This window comes from Patiria miniata, unplaced genomic scaffold (genome assembly GCF_015706575.1).
Source record: "Patiria miniata isolate m_02_andy unplaced genomic scaffold, ASM1570657v1 HiC_scaffold_1, whole genome shotgun sequence".
Taxonomy (NCBI): Eukaryota; Metazoa; Echinodermata; class Asteroidea; order Valvatida; family Asterinidae; genus Patiria; species Patiria miniata.
In genome coordinates, this window is record NW_024037047.1 from 19,990,109 (window position 1) to 20,010,053 (window position 19,945).

General features: G+C 41.1%; 1 protein-coding gene across 2 annotated transcripts in view; it reads left to right on the plus strand.

Moving 5' to 3' along the window:
- LOC119724988 (UHRF1-binding protein 1-like) overlaps positions 1–19,945 on the plus strand; it is a 46,576-nt gene that overhangs the window by 17,294 nt on the left and 9,337 nt on the right. Inside the window, exons 9-18 of one of the 2 annotated variants that reach the window (XM_038196356.1) lie at positions 1,559–1,645; positions 3,654–3,827; positions 4,963–5,349; positions 11,146–11,252; positions 12,799–12,882; positions 13,802–14,770; positions 14,859–15,771; positions 16,304–16,386; positions 16,796–16,946; positions 19,624–19,698. In XM_038196356.1, coding sequence (XP_038052284.1) covers positions 1,559–1,645; positions 3,654–3,827; positions 4,963–5,349; positions 11,146–11,252; positions 12,799–12,882; positions 13,802–14,770; positions 14,859–15,771; positions 16,304–16,386; positions 16,796–16,946; positions 19,624–19,698 — 3,030 coding nt within the window. The remainder of the gene's footprint in view (positions 1–1,558; positions 1,646–3,653; positions 3,828–4,962; positions 5,350–11,145; positions 11,253–12,798; positions 12,883–13,801; positions 14,771–14,858; positions 15,772–16,303; positions 16,387–16,795; positions 16,947–19,623; positions 19,699–19,945) is intronic. The other variant, XM_038196363.1, reaches the window with a different exon arrangement.

The following is a 19,945-nucleotide window of genomic DNA, read 5'->3' on the forward strand; positions in this document are numbered from 1 at the left end:
AGTCAGTCCATATGAACTATGTACCGGTAGTTCTGTACATGTTGTTCTGTACATTTGTACATGTTGTTCTGTACATGTAGTTCTGTATGTTGTTCTGTACATGTAGTTCTGTACATGTTGTTCTGTACATGTTGTTCTGTACATGTTGTTCTGTACATGTTGTTCTGTATATGTTCTGTACATGTAGTTCTGTACATGTTGTTCTGTACATGTAGTTCTGTACATGTTGTTCTGTACATGTAGTTCTGTACATGCAGTTCTGTACATGTTGTTCTGTACATGTAGTTCTGTACATGTTGTTCTGTACATGTTCTGTACATGTAGTTCTGTACATGTTGTTCTGTACATGTAGTTCTGTACATGTTGTTCTGTACATGTTGTTCTGTACATGTTGTTCTGTACATGTAGTTCTGTACATGTAGTTCTGTACATGTTGTTCTGTACATGTTGTTCTGTACATGTTGTTCTGTACATGTTGTTCTGTACATGTAGTTCTGTACATGTTGTTCTGTACATGTTGTTCTGTACATGTTGTTCTGTACATGTTGTTCTGTACATGTAGTTCTGTACATGTTGTTCTGTACATGTTGTTCTGTACATGTTGTTCTGTACATGTTGTTCTGTACATGTTGTTCTGTACATGTTGTTCTGTACATGTTCTGTACAGGTAGTTCTGTACATGTTGTAGATGCACAAGAGCTTCTGCACACATGTACATGTATGTGCACGAACGTAATGGGCCTTATTCACGAGTCGGCCATATTGAATTGAAAGTGAGGTAAAATCTTCATTTTTGGAACTTCAAAGCAAGTAAATTACTAATTAATTCAAGAATGCTTCAATTACTAAATTAACATTTGTAATTAAACATGTTTTAAGCCAGATTAAAAAAAAAGGACAGTAAAATAAGGCTGCAAGCATAAATAGTCTGGGGCCATCCCATTGAACAGTTAACAATTTATGCAGTATATTGAGGGAACTCAACAAAAATGGCTACCTCTTGAATAAGGTCCATTATACCATGTACAGTACATGTATGTACATGTACATGTACACACATGTATGCACATGAACATGTTCATGTACATGCACATGGACATATACATGTATATACATGTATGCACATGTACATGTATGTGGGTCCCGTTTGCACAGTCAAAACAGAGTTGTCACACAGTTAACCATGTTTATGTACATGTATGTAGCATTTAATAGGTTTGTATTTGATGTACCGGTATGTAGCATTGTCATGATTGTGTTGTTTTCATTTGACATGTTGCATGGCATATGATTAAACTCTAACCCTAACTGTCCTCTGAATTCAACAGAACTCAACATTGAACAGGAGCAATTCCAACAGAACTGTATTTTGACAACATAATTCAGTATTGTCAGGTATCAAAACAATATTGTCACTCTGCATTATTATTGAAATATAGTCCTAGCCTGTAGCCAAGTTAATCGGACACAACCAAAGCTCTTGCTTTAAGGGCAGGCCACATAATTTCGGTTAGTCATTATGGCATGTGGATGTGAAGTTTTGTTTCTATATTTCCAGAAAAATTCAAGCGGCGCGTGGAGAACGGAGCCATGCAGATCGGTCTACATGGGTTCTCACTGGACTACTACCCTTTTCACACAGCGAGTAAGTCTTATTATTACACCACATGCATATTCATGAGCCAAACCTTCTTCCGTCATTGGTTAATAATTCAACGTTTCTTGGAAGCCAAGGTAGCTACACGTATCTTGTACTTGCATTCGTGTTTACGACTAATGTTGATAGCCAAAGACAACAAGTTTCCACAGTACAGTATACAAAAAATGAATGTTTGTGAGTGCAATGGTAAGAATAATTTCATGAGGTGACAGATGAAATGTTCCATTCCACGAGGCGAAGCCAAGTGGAATGGAACATTTCATCTGTCACCTCATGAAATTGTTCTTTCCATTGCACGAGCGTGAAACATTCATTATTTGTTTTATATAACACCTGAATAAATCCTCGTCATCTGATTGGTTGACTTTTAATAGCCAATTTATTCAAGTTAAAAATTGTTTACAAGTTTGACGAGTTCAGAGTTATCATATTCAATTTTTCTCAATTTCAAACTTTTCCATAAGTTTAGAACTCAAACAGTTCAATAAGTTCAGAACTTGTATTGCCAATTTAAACACCACAGCGCCACCATCGACAACATGTGCAGTGACAGTGCAATGGTACTTCTAATCACAGTGCAATAGTACTTCCATTGCACTGTGCGCTGCGCTCCACGCGCACGCCGTGCATTGGTACGAATAATTCAATGACATGTGATCAACGATCCGCCAATCAGATGACGGGGATTTATTCAGGTGGTGTATAAACTTTAATGACTGACACTGATTGCACTGTGTTGGCATGTATCTGGCATGAATAATGTTGAGTTTGTCGTCGATTCCATCAAATGCCCATCACAAGTTCTTTCACAAGTCCTGTCACAAGTGAGTGTGACAGGGGTTGAACAAATGATAACAATATTTCTTTATAATGAAAGGTTTGCGGAAACACCATGTGCGAATAATTTCTCAACTAAGAGGATGGTTCTGAAAAGAACCAGAGGTATAAACTCAACGTTCTGGTCAGTATGCTCTGACTGTCTTCAGGAGAGTGCCTAAACTCTAAGAACATGAAGAAAGTACATACATATACTTCAGTAGCAAAAGCGAAATTAATGAAGTGTGAAGTTGCATCCTGTGAGGATGCCAAGTAGACGGGATCCTAGAGCAAGCTTGGTGCCCACTGAAGTGGAACAGTAGGGTTGCAGTGTCAGTAGAGGGAGGACCTAGGGTATAGGAGACCCATCAGTCTCTTAAGTATGTACTTTCTTAGAGTTTAGGCACTCTCCTGAAGACGGTCAGAGCATACTGACTGGAACGTCGAGTTTATACCTCTGGTTCTTTTCAGAGCCATCCTCTATTCCCACATGGTGTTTCCGCAAACCATTCATTATTTAGTATCTCCACCATGCCAAGCCTCAAATCTTACTTAATAATTCTTTAGATGACTTGCTGACTTTTAACTCTTTCAGTGCCCGCGAAATTTGAAAAGTTTAACCCTAAAGTGCCCAACTTCGAGCGTTTTTTTAATGGTTCAAAATTCTGTTAAAAAAAAAGGAAAAACGTTTTACTCACTCAATTTGTTGTTGTTGCTCTCTGGTATATCCTTGGTACATTGGAAAGTCAATAGTAGTCACGTACATAGTGATACACCCTGAAACACTGTCCTGCACACAGGGGAATTCTGCACTTTTTGCAGAAAATACGAGTGTCAGTGCTGCACCCTCTCGCAAGAACTCGAATGAAACAAACAAATACAGGTCGTACCTGAATGAAAGTGATATTATTAGAAAGAGCGAGAGAGCCCCCTTGTGATAACATGCTTACTCTACCTCGTACATGTACGAGGTTTGGCAATTTTAAGTACGAACATTACCTCCTACATGAACGAGATTGGCAATTTCGAACTAACAAATATACCTCGTAAATGTACGACTTTGGCACTGAAAGAGTTAATGGACTTGTGAGGACTTGTGATGGACTCGACGACAACACTGTTAGGGTGTTATTGAGGTTTTGTGTGACCTCTCTCAATATTGCGATCCTGTTCACAGGCAGCAGTAGGGAGCACTGGGAATTTTACGACGACTCCATGCGCACCTCGGACAAGTGGATCCACACGCTACTAGCGCACCTGAAACAACAGTACAAGTACGCAGCCGACCACATCGCAAAGCAGTCAGCGGGCAAGGGACAACACAAGGTCCCAGGCCAGAGCTCAAATAAAGGTAATTAGCAAAAATGTGATCAGGAAAAATTGTAATTTGACCCCAAATTTGGCACATCATGGGCAGTGGCAAAGTAACCAAAAGGTATGTTCAGTTAAAGGGAATATACATCATTTGCTTTTGCTGTAATTTTCAGAAATGGATGGAATTGGGGGGTTGGAAATATATAGCAAATATAGTTACACTGACTTTTTTGAGGTTTTGAGTTCGAAAATGCTATAAAAACCAAGAAAAACAATCATTTTCCTGTAGTCTGGTTCCCTGACTCCATTTAAGAAGAAACAGAGCAGTTTACATACATTGGGGAAGAAACAGAGCAGTTTACATACATTAGGGAATTGTAAGGTCAGGGAACCAGTCTAGCTGGCTTGTACCCGTTCATAGGTGTGTAATCGATTGCAAACAAGTGCGATGGTCAACTGGGGCCAGTATTTGAAAAAAAGCCAGTTTTTTCCAACGCTGGTCGGCCGATCAGCGTTGGAAATTGATACAAAAATACCACGTTTCTTGAAAATGACAGTATACCAGGTGCCATGATTTTACAGGATGCTTTACACTGTCATTCACTAACAGTCCAGCAAGGTATTTCAAAATGATTTGGTACTTTTATTTTTTGATGTTTGCAAATGTTGTATTTTCCCTTTACATTGTAAGTTGAGAAATGTGTAGTAAAATTACTTTAATGTCCAGTTTAACCCTAACTATCTAGGCCTTTTTGCCAGGATGTAGCCTCAATCCTGCAAAATCCTCCAATTGGCCTCATGGAAAAATAGCATATAGCCTCAATCCTGCAAATTCCTCCATTGTTTATTGAATATGTTCCATGGAGTGGTGACCACTGCCTGAATCCTGCCAAATCCTGCGGCAGTGACTGTCAATATGTTGAGGCTTGGCCAGCGTCTGCCTGGAGCAGTACCGAGGATTTCAAGCATAATCCAGGCCTATATTTATGCATGGCTGAGCAAAAACAACACAAGGTCCAGCCCAAGACCCTGACAAAGTGCATCCTACAAAATCAGTAACACACTTTTGCCATGTAACCTCGATCCTCCAAATTCCTTCACTTTGGCAAAGAGGATTTTGAAGGATTCAGGGCGGTCAGGGTTAATTATCCGGTATCCATTTCGTTTTTCAGGAAATACAACACCTCCACCCAGACCAGCAACCGGGCCCAACACAAAGGTCAAACCCCAGGACTCAGACCATGTCAGAGGTCGCCCAGATGTCAAAGGCCAGCAGTTCAAAGCTCCCCAGGGTCAGCCGCCTAAGGCGACACAGGCCAAGGGCCAGACCGCGACCCGGCCAAGGTCAAGGGTCAAATTGATGTCCCACAGCATGGTGGTCAGGATACGCGACTTCAAGTTCCACAACGTAGCGGTCGGCAAGAGCGCCGGTCAGCACGCCAAGGCCAAGACATTCTTGCTCCAGTCGGACAAGAAAACCTTCTTCTTGCCCAGCGAGATGCCCTCCTTGCACATCGAGTACACGTCTTTCTATTTTCCGGACGAACTGAACTTCCCAGGTTTGTTGTGTCTGACTTTCATGTTTCAATTATGAGTATTCCCTTGGTATATGGATGAAAGCAAAGGTTTCTCAACAGTGCACTGGCACGTTTTATTCATTTGTTAACTTTATTTGGCAATTGACCAGGATAGCCCATGAAAGTCTGTTGACTTATTTCCAGTGGGGGGTCTTTTGAAATGGATGAGGATGGAAATCATACTTTTAGAAGTGAAGGAAAAGCCCCGGAATGATATTCCAGGGAAAAACACAGAATCAGGTAGGGACTGAAAACCAATGCCACATGTTAACCAGGGCCCAATTTCACGGCGCTGCTAAGCACAAAATTTTGCTTAGCACAAAAAAGGTCTGGCTTATAAAAGCAGGTTACCAGCCAAAACTCCACGTGATTTTCATGCTAAGCAAACAACAGCTCTTATCACGAGCAATATACATCACGTGGAGTTCTGGCTGGTAACCGGCTTTTATAAACCACACGTTTTTCGTGCTAAGCAAATTTTTGTGCTTAGCAGCACCGTGAAATTGGCCCCTGGTTGGGATTTGAACCTCAGTTACAGGGATTGAAGGCAAGAAAATAACACCTCTCCACACTAAATCTCCTTTGTCGTTGACTTCTTCACTTTCGCTTTCGTTTGTGGCCCAATGCAGCAAAATGAGTCACAAGTCGCCAGAGCTACTTTTGAGTGATGGATCTTTTAACAGAATTGTACACCATGAAACTCAATAGGAACAGCCAACCTTTTCACCCATGTACCGGTACATGTATAGGGGGCCTATTCATTGTGCAAAATATAGTTTCTTTTTGTCATGTTTGTTAATTAACCTAAGAGAAGGGGGCTGTCGTCTTGTATATTTTATCTGAATATTTCTCCACATTAGTCCAAGGGCCCGGACCCCAAAATTCACCTATTGGTACCATCCGAGGTGGCAAAATCTAGTTGCTACTTTGTATATATAAATATGCTTTAAAGAGGTTGTGGAATGCTCGAAGACATTTCCGTCATTTTTCGGGTATATGTAGCCTAAGGTGTGATGAAATAAAAACGACTATTGCTTCTGTCATAAAATGAGTACAAAAGGTACTTTTGAGAGCTGTTTTTCAAGTCCTGTCATGCCTGTTTCGACCTGAACCTGCAATTTGTGTAAAAGTCATCGTTGCGGGCAGCAAACAAAAAAACAGTAAATCGTGACGTAATAAACAGGACTCCCGATGCAGAGTAGCATAAACGAGTCCTGTTTATTACGTCACGATTTGCTGTGTTTTGTTTGCTGCCCGCTACGACGACTTTTACACAAATTGCACGTTCGGGTCGAAACAGGACCTGAAAAATAGCTCTCAAAAGTACCCTTTGTACTCATTTCATGACAGAAACAATAGTCGTTTTTATTTCATCACACCTAAGGCTACATATACCCAAAAAATGACGGAAATGTCTCCGAGCATTCCACAACCTCTTTAACATCTCTAGTTTAATATATTGACATGAGAGCCTTTGCAACATGGTTGTCTTTGCAACATGGTAGCTTTAACTATGGTTATCATACATAAAAACATATCAAACTGAGTTGCGTATCAAAATGAAGAACAAATAGGCTTCGTACTGCATTTATGAAAGTACTTTTTTATAAGTGAAAATCCAGACTTGTTCTAACAGATCGCCTTTTTTAATTTGTGTACTGGTTTCTTTTGTTTGTTTTTGATTTGGATGGTTAGATTTGACCAATGAAAGAATCGGTAAATATATCTAAAATACCTCACTAATCTAGCGGCAAAACCTTTAAAAAACTTTTACGTGCTTGGTGGTGGAAGCTTCATCTACATGTATGCAACATGGATAACGTCACTAACTTGAAAAAAAAAAAAAACAGGATGTGGTTTTGGTTTTCTTTAATTATCACACTATTGGGCTTTCTCCATAAACTTTGGGTTGTGTTTTTATGTTGTCTGATCTGGCTTATTATCAAATTTGTATATTCATGGCACATAGTTTCTTTTGTCATGTGTTATAAAAAGGAGGGGGTGCGAAATCTGCCCCCTTGTTAATTTTAACTGCTTATTTCAAACCATTTACTTCTTTTTCTTACTTAACAAATGAAATTCAAATATCACCTTTGCTTTTTAATCGTTAATTCCAGTAATATTTGTTTCTTGCTATTTCTAATTTCTTCATTCTTCTCAGCCTTTGAAGCTTTACTCACTGTAGCGCCTGAAAACGCCTGAGCACTCAATGGGCAATTCCATGGTTACTCATGTTACATTTTTGATGTACTTTTGAGTTTCCTTGGGCTGTAATAACCTTAATGAAAAGGTTTAATAACTGTTAACCCCATGGTAGATAGAGTAGAGCTAGACCTACCTAAGCACCAAAGGTGACATCCAGAAAAATGTGTTATGTGTGATAAACAAGACGCACAAAATCGGTTACTCACTTTACGAAAATGTAACGTGAGTAACCGATTTTGTGTGTCTTGATTTAACACATTTTTCTTCATGTCATCTTTGGTGCTTAGGTAGGTCTAGGTCTACTCTATCTACCATGGGGATAACAGTTATTAAACCTTTTCAGTAAGGCTATTACAGCCAAAGGAAACTCAAAAGTACATCAAAAATGTAACGTGAGTAACCGTGGAATTGCCCCAATGGTTTTATTGATTTTTCAGTGAATAAACTCAATGTAATACAATTAATACGCCTACTATTGCTTATGGGTAAACATTGCCAACAGATGCATGCTCTTTTTAGATTGGTTTTGTTTTCTTTCAATTCACAGCAGAAATTTCTGCACTGGATTTTATTTGCAATTTTAGTTGCATTGGTGACAGTTGGCAATACATGTATTTTCTGCTTCATAGCAGTTGCATGAAATTGGGCCAAGGTAGTCATAATAGAGTACTCATGGTACTGGCCACTGTGTACAAAATGCCACATTGCACAAGGGGCTACAGTTTCACTGTCCAAGTCATTGGTCTGGACAAGTGGCCAAAGTCCTCAGGTTACCTGAACTGTGGTTTATACAGGGTGCGTCAAAAAAACGAAACCCAAATGTCGGGACCATTGTTTTAGTGAAGTTGTGCATGAAGCACTTTCAAAATGTAGGATAGAAAAGCCCAATTTATAAGCTTTTTTTAGTACAAGAATCATTCAAATCACTTGCGTACTTTTTAAGTTACGAGTTTGAAACACATCCACCGTTTTAAGGTTCTGTCCATGGATCACAAAAAAGGGTGAGTGTTCTTTCAGCAAAACAAAAACAATTCACACACATCGCTATGTGATTTGTTTTTGTTTTGCTGAAAGAACACTGAACTGTTTTGTGATCCGTAGACAGAACCTTAAAACGGCGGTTGTGTTTAAAACTCCGTAACTTGAAAAGTACATGAGTGATTTGAATGATTCTTGTACTTAAAGAAAGCATATGAATTGGGCTTTTCTATCCTAGATTTTGAAAGTGCTACATGCAGAACTTCTCTAAAATAATAGTCTCGACATATGGGTTTCGGTTTTGTGTACATGTAAGAAACCAATTTGCAGGAAGTCTCTGCATGTGCGAGGAAGCCATAGTTGACTCAAGGAATTTTATTTATTTGTATTTATGCCCATCAAAGCAACCCTGTTCTTACTGCGTGCCTGGGATCACATCTCCTACATGTATGCATTTAAACCATCACATCGTATAGGCTGCTGTGACTACTGCTATTTGCATTGTTAACCCTAACCCTCCCCAATCCTCCAAAGTCCTTCTCCAGGCAGTTTTTGGAGGATTTTGGAGGATTGACGCTGAATGGCAAAAACGGGTCGGTTGATTTTGGAGGATGCATTGTGTCCAGTTCGTAGGCTGTACCCTGCATTGTTTATGTTCAGTCGTGCATAGTTGAGCCCTGCATTATGCTCGATATCATCGGCACTGAATGTAATCGACACTGCCTCAACCCATTACAGTGGTTGTTGGAGGATTTTGGAGGATTGAGGCAATGGATACCCCTCCACTAAACAAATTCAAGATATAAGGGATGATTTTGGAGGATTGAGGGTGAATCCAATTTTTACATGCTGGCAATTGCAGGATTATGGTTAGAGTTGTATGCTGACAAGTGCAAAGCCCTAGTGACAGCTAGGTCACACAGTATAGTCTCCACTCGAGTTGTGCCGTGGCTTTGTCCCTTAGTCAGATTATGGATGTACACAAATATATGTAGGAAAATGTGGACCCGAGTCATGATGGCCTTGTCAGAAGGCTATGGTATATAAAAATATCATCCTCTTTAAAGGGAAGATACAACATTTGCATACATCAAAAAAACGAAATGATCCAATTATCACGAAAATCTTATTGGATTGTTAGGGATTGACAGTCTAAAGCATCCTGTAAAATTGTGGCTCCTGGTGTGCTGACATTTTCAAGAAAAAATTGTATTTTTCCAACGCTGGTCAGCCGACCAGCGTTGGAGACTGGCTTTTTTTCAAAAACTGTTTCTAAGTTTTCATATTTAGTTATTCTGACTTTTCTTTGCAATTGATTACACACCTGTGAAGGGGTACATGCCTGCTAGACTGATTCTCTGAGCCTACAATTCCCCAAGTGTATTAATTGCTCTGTTTCATTTTAAGTGGGGTCAGGGAACAAGACTACAAGAACATGATAGGTTTTCTTGGTTTTTCCAGTGTCTACAAGCCCAAAACGTGAAACAAGTCAGTTTAACAATATTTTCTATAACCTACTAATCCTCCAAATCCATTTATTTCTGAAAATTACAGCAAAAGCAAATGTTGTACATTCCCTTTAACCCTCCGACGCAGAAAGCACATTTACTAACACGCTTACAGTAAGGGGTCCCTCCGGGGACCCAGATATTTAGCGCCTTGGTTTGAGGCTACACAACACAGTATCTATATGTATACAATCTCGACATGTCTGTAGACTATAAATAAGGAGGTCATTGACAGGAAACAGATGTTGTATACATAGTCTGTGGTCAAGTCGTGCACTTGGCTACCCGCAAGTGACTTTGTTTTGTGCACGTGTATATGGCTAGCCCAGGTTGTCAGGCTCAGATATGCCTGACCCGGGGTCACACACTAAAGGTGACTGCATATATCCGTAGTGGCTGTCTCTGGCTAGGATTAGATGGAAGATCACCAGAGTTGGTTGGAATTTTTTTTTTTTATTAAGGTAATTAACCAAATTGGGTCCCCAAAAGGGCTAGTTTCTGCGTCGGAGGGTTAAAGGGAAGATACAACATTTGCATACATCAAAAAACAAAATGATCAAATTATCACGAAAAATCTTATTGGATTGTTAGGGATTGACGGTCTAAAGCATCCTGTAAAATCGTGGCTCCTGGTGTGCTGACAATTTCAAGAAAAATTGTATTTTTCCAACGCTGGTCGGCTGACCAGCGTTGGAGAAAACTGGCTCATTTTCAAAAACTGCGACCAAGTTTTCATATTTAGTTATTCCGCATTTTCTTTGCAATTGATTACACACATGTGAAGAGGTACAAGCCTGCCAGACTGATTCTCTGACCTTACAATTCCCCAAAGTCTACAAATTGCTCCGTTTCATCTCAAGTGGGGTCAGGGAAACATACTACAAGAACATGATTGGTTTTCTTGGTTTTTCCAGCATCTACAAGCCCAAAACATGAAACAAATCAGTTTAACAATATTTCCTATAACGTTCTAATTCTCCAAATCCATTTATTTCTGAAAATTGCAGGAAAAGCAAATGTTGTACATTCCCTTTAAATGCTCTTGTATTTTGATCAGATTATTGTCTTTTTCCGGTTTGGTTCACAGTGCCTTCCCCTATCCTCTACGTCCAGCTCAATCCAGTGCAGTTTCGTCTGGACTACACTTCCATCCTTTGGTTGAACCAGTTCTCCTGCAATATTCTCCAAACGCTGGTATATCATCTCGTATATCATCTTCCTTTTTCTCGTAGTCCTAACTCCCTGGGTATTTCAGGGCTAGGCACAATCCCAAATCTGCCCAAACTTTAGAGCTATATTAAATTACAAGAGCGCTAACTCTTCATTCTTACGCGCGAAGACATTTTGAAGCCGCTCTGGGTGCAGACATTTTAAATTTATGTGCGTGTTTGTAGAACACAATCAGAATAGATAGATTGAATTTAAAAATGTACTCTAAATGCAACGTGTGAGTACTTACGTAAAGCGCGTCATGACGGTTCAAAGAGCATCACGGCGAAAAGCATCTGCAGCGGAGGGAGTAGCGCACATGTTGCGCTGTTTGCGTAGAGCAAAATGAAACGCTCATTTGTTGATCGTGCGTTTCGGTTTCGGCTTCGATGACGCACCTGTATGGAATACAAACCCAGATATATGCAAATAGCCGTACAAAATGTTTAGGTCTCCATAGGTTTGTGCACAAACATGGATGCGCCCATCAGGCATTACTTTGTACATCAAGTTAGCACTCTTGTAATTCAATATGGCCCAAACCGACTATTGTGCTCAATGTGCTGAACAACGGTTTCAATAGGATTTACATTCAGGATATGGTATGCTTATATAGGTATGCTTATTGATATCGTTGTATTAAGGACCTAGTACTTAAGTTCCCAAACCAACGACAAAGTAACTGGTGACAAAATTGCTGAAAAACGGGCACAATATTCAGAGAATATTAAGATCAAGTTAACCATAGCACTGCCCTGTAGTACCTGAAGTGCCATCCAAACTTCAGTGAAATTTTTTAACTTGTCATTTTGACATCTTAACAAAAACGGTGGTTAAGTCGCACATTTACTAAGATTGTGCAAAAAAACTGGTATTATTGTCTATGACTGCGGCTTTCACTGCGGCAGGCAAATGGTAAAAATCAAAGCCATAGCCTTAGACTGCCAGATTTGGACTCGGTCTCACTTGGCCTTAAAGGGAATATACAACATTTGCAAACATCGAAAAATAAAACTACCAAGTTTTTACGAAATACCTTACTAGGATGTTGGTAAATGATAGTCTCAAGCATTTTGTAAAATTATGGCACCTGGTGTAAAGTCGTTTTCAAGAAAATGGTATTTTTGTATACATTTCCAACGGTTGTCAGCCGACCAGCGTTGGAAAAACCTAACTTTTTTTCAACTACTGCTCCAAATTAACCATTTTTTCAGTCCAAATTTTGTTTGCTATTGGTTACATGTTCATGAACGGGTGCAGGCCAGCTAGACTGGTTACCGTGCCTTACAATTTTCCATCATCTATAAATTGATCCATTTTATCTTTTGTGGAGTCAGGGAACCAGACTACTTAAACATTTTTGTTTATCTTGGTTTTTCCAACCTTTTCGAACACAAAACTTCAAAAATGTCAGTGTAACAATAATTTGATCTATATATACTAACCCCTCAAATAGTTCATTTCTGAAAATTACATCAAATCCAATGATGTACATTCCCTTTAACATGTTTAATAACATTTTTTCTTTCAGCCTGATGTTGACGAGTACAGCCAGGGTGTGGTGTCGGAAGGGAGGGATCATACTGATATACGTCTGGATGCACTGATGCCAAAGGTAAGTCCAAACACAAATCAATCATAAGTTAATCACCAGTAATCACAAAATAATCACAAGTCAATCACAAGTTGATGGAAGGGGCCACTCTAATGTGTGCCTTAATGCACTTGTGCCTATTAATTAAGGTAAAGCCTGCCTTTATCCTATAGCAAGGATAAAATTTCAAGTCAAAAGTCATATTATTCACAAGTCGATTATAAGTCATCACAAGACAATCAGAACTCAATCTCTTAGGCCAAAAAAAAAAAGTCTCCGGTTTCTGGTATGCGCGCGTGTCGCCGTAGCCATGCGCGTCGGCAAAATGAAAAAGTTTTTTTTTTCAATAAAAGATGATGTCCCAAAACCGCCAAACTCACTGGTTTGACTGGAATCCTGCTGCTGCACAGTTTTAACGTGTTTTTAGATGGGGTTATGATCGAGAATAAGCTTTATGTGGCCTCTCTGGACTCCCATTATATTTGCACTAAGTTTAGTCGGGCACCATTTGCAGTCATCAGCCGACATTTGAAGCAAAAAAAACAGGCCAAAAAAAAAAAAAGGCCGCGTCGCCGCACCACTTTTTGGACAAGCTCCATACCAGAAACCGGAGACTTTTTTTTTTTGGCCTTATCAATGACAAGCCAATCACATGTCACCCACAAGTCAGTCAACAATCATTCAGTGTCATGTCAAGTGACAAGCTATTCAGACGTTTGTCCCCTGAAGGTGTACTTTGACTTGTGGCTGACTTCTATTGACGTGATTGAATAGTGATTGATTTATGATTGTCTCTTGATTGACTTCTGATCGACTTCTAACTGACATGTGAGTCAGATGTGACAATCATGTGATTGTCATGTGAATCATTCTGAATGACATTTGATTGATGTGTGACGTGCATTGATTACATTTCTTGTGCATTTTGCCTGTGATGCAGGTTATTTTACCGGCAGAGGTCCCTGTCTTAGGCCAACCAGATCGACCTCCGGAACTTCACATCCAGATGTCTCAGGTCACTGCGACCAACTCCCGAGTCGGCACAGGTTCCACTCGTCCCGATCTCTCCCATGTCCTTCAATCTCTGAACACCAAGAAACTCTTCATGGGCAAAACCTCCTTCCCGAACTCAGCCAGCGACCTGAAGACATTACCCAAGCTGTTTTGGGATCATGCCTACCAGGCAAACTTTATCCTGCCCCGCGAGTGCGAACCCCAGTTCCCAGTCGCCAACGGTACCCTGCCTAACCAGTCTAGTGACCATCAACCCAGTCCGCCCCAGGCTTCTGCGCCGGGAATCAGCCAACTCACGACTCACGTGTTCAGAGCTGACGCCGTAGATGACGTGTGGAATGTCAAGATTGAGCAGATCTGGGCCGACTTTCAGGGCGTGCCCAGCTCCCCGGATCGACCTGTGCCATTGGTCGACCCGATCCCGCTTAGCCTATGGCTGTGCTCGCCCAACAAAAGAAGCAACAACCAATCCCAGGGCAGGACTCATCCGCACTTATCACATGCCTACCAATCAGGCGATAGGACTCACTTACCGGAATTCTCGCAAGTTGTCAATTCTGACCAGTCACCATCCAGAGCAGCAGAGCACCGAGCCCTGGGGCGTGTTGCGGCCAATCCTGACGTAGAAAATCAGACAGAGCAGCTTAAGGCCAGTCTGGCTCACAGTGGCCAATCACAGCATTCCCATGATGCCCCTCTCGGGGACAAACCCGCGGAAGTCGGCACTGACAGGACGTTGGCTCATTCACTTGTCAGCAATAGTGCCCTTGCACCGAGTGGCATCGGCATGGCACCCCGTAACAGCCATGAGGTCAGCACTGAAGCAAACACAGCGGACGTGCACATCATTGCACATACGCCTTCCAAAGTTAGTCTCGTCATCAACCATTATCAGGTAGGTACCACCTGCCATTTTACACCGTTGTCATTGAATCAAAACCTTTTGGCTTAAAATTAATCCATTATATAACTTCTTTTTCTAGATGCTGTTTTTGTTGCGACTTCAGCAATCTGTTCAGAATCTACAGCAGTCCCTTGAAGCAGACCAGAACATGTTTGCGTCCAAGGACAGGCCTGTCCCGCTGCTGAGTCAAGTGGTGGCCTTCGAGTGTCCAGACATAGAAGCCTCCATCGTCATGCCACCTATCCCTGGTGATGAGGATACCGATGAAGAACCTGTGGAAGGCGGGGCAGGTGATCTCCCCAACGGAAGGACTAGTGCAAGTCTTTCAGAGATGGGCTCAGCGAGCGATGTTGGAGCTTCAACTGACAGCGTCAGAAATGACAAACCAAAAACGGACAAGGATTTCGCCTACGAGGATAAAGTGCTGACACAATCGGCCTCCGATAAGGGATCGCCAGACAGCGACATCCCAACGGTCGAAATATCCAGCTCCTCACCTGTGAAGGAGTTTAGAGGTGGGAGCATTGGGAGCACAGAGGCAGGAGCGTTTCTCCAGCAGGAATCTGTTGTACCAAACAACGGGCCACCAGGCGCGGTGCTCATTACTGACAACGCACCGGCACGGACACACTCGCGCCAGCCATCTGACGCTTCATCTACTGGGAGCCGATCGCAGCGGCGGAAGTCCCAAGAGATGCTTCTGACGACCCACTCAGCATCTGGAAGCCCCGTCTTCAGGAACAGTGACTCCACTCACCCTCCGCGGAGCTCCTCCCAGTCGGACCTGGCCCGGGTCCACCAGTTCTCTTTCTCCTCTTTACAGGAGATCAAGACCGGCAGCCGGGCTGAGTCGATGACCTCCCTGGACGAATCAGTGGACCTTGACATCATCTCACTGAGCAGCGACTCCAGTGAGGGGTTCGTCATGGCTGTCAAGGGGGACGGTCAGTCCGTGAGTAGTGGACATGGTACGGAGACAGAAAGTGATGCAGGTAAGGAAAGCCTCAGAATTACAATAAAATAATAATAATAATAATAACTGTATTTATATAGCGCTTTTTGCCAGAGGATACAAAGCGCAGGGGGAGAATGCAACCAAAGCCAGGTAAATGAAGTATATAAACATTATGAGACCCATTATGTAGCACATTTTTGCTAGGTGCTGCGGCGCATAATTGCTGCCACTGCCAGAAACACCGGGGCAAACCCCTCCTCTTAGCGACAAGTGTTACTGGGTTCTTTAACGTGCATTACACAACACACGGGACCTAGGGCTTTACGTCCCATCCGAAGGACGAAGCAATAATGGTAAAGTGCCTTGCTCAAGAGCACAAGCTATAACGATCATGTGTAGAGTCTCCATGCACAAGTACTCCCTCAACCGTTACAAAGGGGGAGAGTAGGATGACACAATGGAAGGGGGGGGGGCAAAGAGTTGTCAGATTTTCTCATAAACTCTTTTAAAACCACAAAATGAAACACTTAAGATAACAAAGGTGTGTTTTTAAATGTTCCCTATTTTAGGTCAGGAACAGGGTAAACCTGCAGGAGAAAGTACTGAAGAGATTGTGGAAGATTACAGAAACAACAAATTCAAACTGAAGAAGGTGGGTTTGATTTGATAACCATAACATTGATTAGGAGGGTTTATGGGATTTTGTAGGATTGAGGAAGGCAGGGAGTATATTTCCATTGGATTAGTCACCAAAGCTTTCTAAATGATTCCAAAACCAGGGATTAAGCCCTAAGCTGGAGACAAAATCGTGTTTTGGGAGATGTGCCATTTTAATGATACTACACCCTGAAATGAGGCCTAATCGTGGCAAAATAGATTAAGGAAATCGCCAATTCTTGATTCTTCTGAAGTGTGATATGCAGCCTAAGCTGGAGACACAATCTAAGTTTGGGAAATGGTCCATTCTAAATAATTCTGTACGAAGCCAGAGATGAAACCAAAGCTAAAAATTAAAGCCAAGATTCCATAAACCTTTAACTTGCCATCTGGCCTCCCCACAGGTGTCAGTGGTGACCTTTCACCTCATTGGGGTCACGGCCGCTGTAGAGGTCAACGGGCCTGACATGGCCGTCAAAGCTCAAGTGAATCGCCTGGAGCGGGAAGAAAAGGGCAATGCGGACTTTAAGGAGTTCATGTCTACCATCTCAGCAGGTAAAATTCAAATCATTTTCACAAAGAGATGCCAAGCAGAAACTATTGGTAACCGAACTCAACCCATCAAAGGGATAGGTACAGTACCCTTAAACTGATGGTCTTTTACATTGGGTTTGGCATACCTCCAGAAACTAAGTCCAACAGTGTGTGTGTGTGTACAATTTCCCATGTGGGTGTTGGAATTTGCCTGAATGGGTATGGTTCCTAGTAAATTAGGCTGGGGAGCTAGGGTTAAAGCAGAAATCAGTCCCGAGCAGTATACAGCACATGAGACTTGGGAACTGAAAGTGATTTTTTTTTTTTTTAATAACGGTGCATCATTATTTTCAAAGCATACGTGTATATATCCACTATTATATAACCGACATACAGATCCTTGTCATGTGATTGGTGGAACTCACATCACGTGACATTCGTTATTACTCCCATTCACGCCGGGTCTCAAAAAGTACTATCCGCCCATGGGGAATGGGAAATACTATTGAACGGTTAGGATCATTCTTGTTCCATGACTCGGTATTTGTGTGCAAAAGCATGCTGGTATGCGCGTTCAGCGTTGCAAGTAGCGCGTATTGTTCCAAAGAGCCAGCACTACAGCGTTGGGTTCAAACATTTTCGTGAAGGGGTGGTTTGGAAGAGAGAAATACATTTTTGTCCAGTTTTGTATTGAAATAAAAGTTCAAATATATCAAATGACAAGGATCTGTATGTCAGTTATATAAAACAAATATTGAGTGGCTATAAATTGTGAAATGGGAGAACTATTATCCCTCGGTAAAATCTGGACTTTACCAGTTCACTCAGCTTTGCCTCGTGAAATGGAAAAGTCCAGATTTTACCTTGCGATAATATTCCTCCCATTCCACGCTGAGCCACTCAATATTTGTATAATATTGCTGCCCAAGGTACTACATTGTTACCCCTGCTCATGGGGCACATTAAACATGCCAAAGACCATCTCAGCCCCCATGGGAGTATACAGCTGGATGCTGCTATTTGGGCGCAAAGCAGGTAGAATCGATCACAGTAACCATCTCTGCCCTCTTAGATGTCCATGTGCTCCAAGATGTGGAGCAGCATGCCCAAGGGCACATGCGCCACAACCCTCCATGCTTAAAGGGAATATACAACATTTGCAAAAATCGAAAAATAAAACTACCAAGTTTTTACAAAATACCTTACTAGGATGTTGGTAAATGACAGTCTAAAGCATCCTGTAAAATTATGGCACCTGGTGTGAATTTTCAAGAAAATGGTATATTTGTATACATTTCCAACGGTGGTCGGCCGACCACCGTTGGAAAAACCTGACTATTTTTCAACTACTGCTCCAACTTTACACTTGTTTCAGTCCAAATTGTGTTTGCTATTGGTTACATGTTCATGAATGGGTGCAGGCCAGCTAGACTGGTTCCCTTACCTTACAATTTCCGGCATCTGTAAATTGATCAATTTTATCTTTAGTGGAGTCAAGGAACCAGACTACTTGAACATTTTTGTTTTTCTTGGTTTTTCCAGCATTTTCAAACACAAAACTTCAAACATGTCAGTGTAACAATATTTGATCTATTATGCTAACCCCTCAAATAGTTCATTTCTAAAAATTACAGCAAAAGCCAATGATGTACATTCCCTTTAACTCAATCCAACAACCTTCAGAAATACCCACAGACCTTGAGTTCGATGCACTGGACCTTGAGAGACCAAGACACTTCACATTGTTAACAAACATATCCCGAAAAGCAGTCTGTCCGACATAAATGTGTGTAGTTCGTGTATGTTTACAATGCAAGATTGCTGTCAATCACATACTGTTACTGCATGTTTCAATTTGTAGCATTTTCTTGTTGCTTGTGACCCTGCATACCTGACTATTATTTTTCGTTGCAAATTCAGGGTAGTGCTGAAAAAAAAATATCAGAAATAATACAGGGTGAGTAACAAAAAAACAAAACCCAAATGTTGGGACCATTGTTTTAGGGAAGTTCTGCATGTAGCAATTTCAAAATGTAGGATATGAAAGTCCAATTCTTAAGCTTTCTTTTAATACATGAATCATTCAAATCACTCATGTACTTTTCAAGTTACAGAATTTTAAACACAACCACCGTTTTAAGGTTCTGTCCACGGATCACAAAAAAGATCAGTGTTCTTTCAACAAAACGAAAAGAAATCACATAGGGATGTGTGTAAATTGTTTTCGTTTTGCTGAAAGAATGCACACCTTTTTTTGTGATTCGTGGGCAGAACCTTAAAACAGTGGTTGTGTTTAATATTCCGTAACTTGAAAAGTACATGAGTGATTTGAATGATTTTTGTACTAAAAGAAAGCTGATGGATTGGGCTTTCATATCCTAGATTTTGAAAGTGCTACATGCAGAACTTCCCTAAATCAGTAGTCCCGACATTTGGGTTTCGTTTTTTTTTACTCACCCTGTTTGTGTTATTGGTCTATGACTCTTTATTTTCTTGCCACAGAGAACACATGCATAGATGCCTGCAGTGACTTTTGTGTAGCATTTTAGCTTCTCAGTCTTAATACCTGCTCAACAACGTTGTGAAAATCTTGTGTACAATGTATGTGTGACATCGTACTCCAGTAGAAATTAAAAAAAAAAACATGTTGACTTTTTCTTTCCTCTTTATTTTATTCACCCATAATTTGTTTATGAAGTAATAACGTCACCGGGAATGTCTAATTCGCCAGTCAGAGTGCGGGGAAAGCTTTTTCGCTTTCCCCAGCTCGCAGGTGAGTAACGAAAGGGAGACACGCTTTTCTGTGAGAATGCAAAGTATTACAACTTTCTTGTACATTGTGGTAAACCAATTTTGAGAAGAACATAAAAAAAATGGGTGTTTGGTGTTGACTGATTGGACGTTTGCGAAACACTGCAAATTCCCAAAGTGCATGTTTTGGGAACTTTGCTGCGGCGACTGTGCCACATGTTCATTCATTGTTGAGGACAGGGACCAAACAAAAAGGATCACTCTTTTGG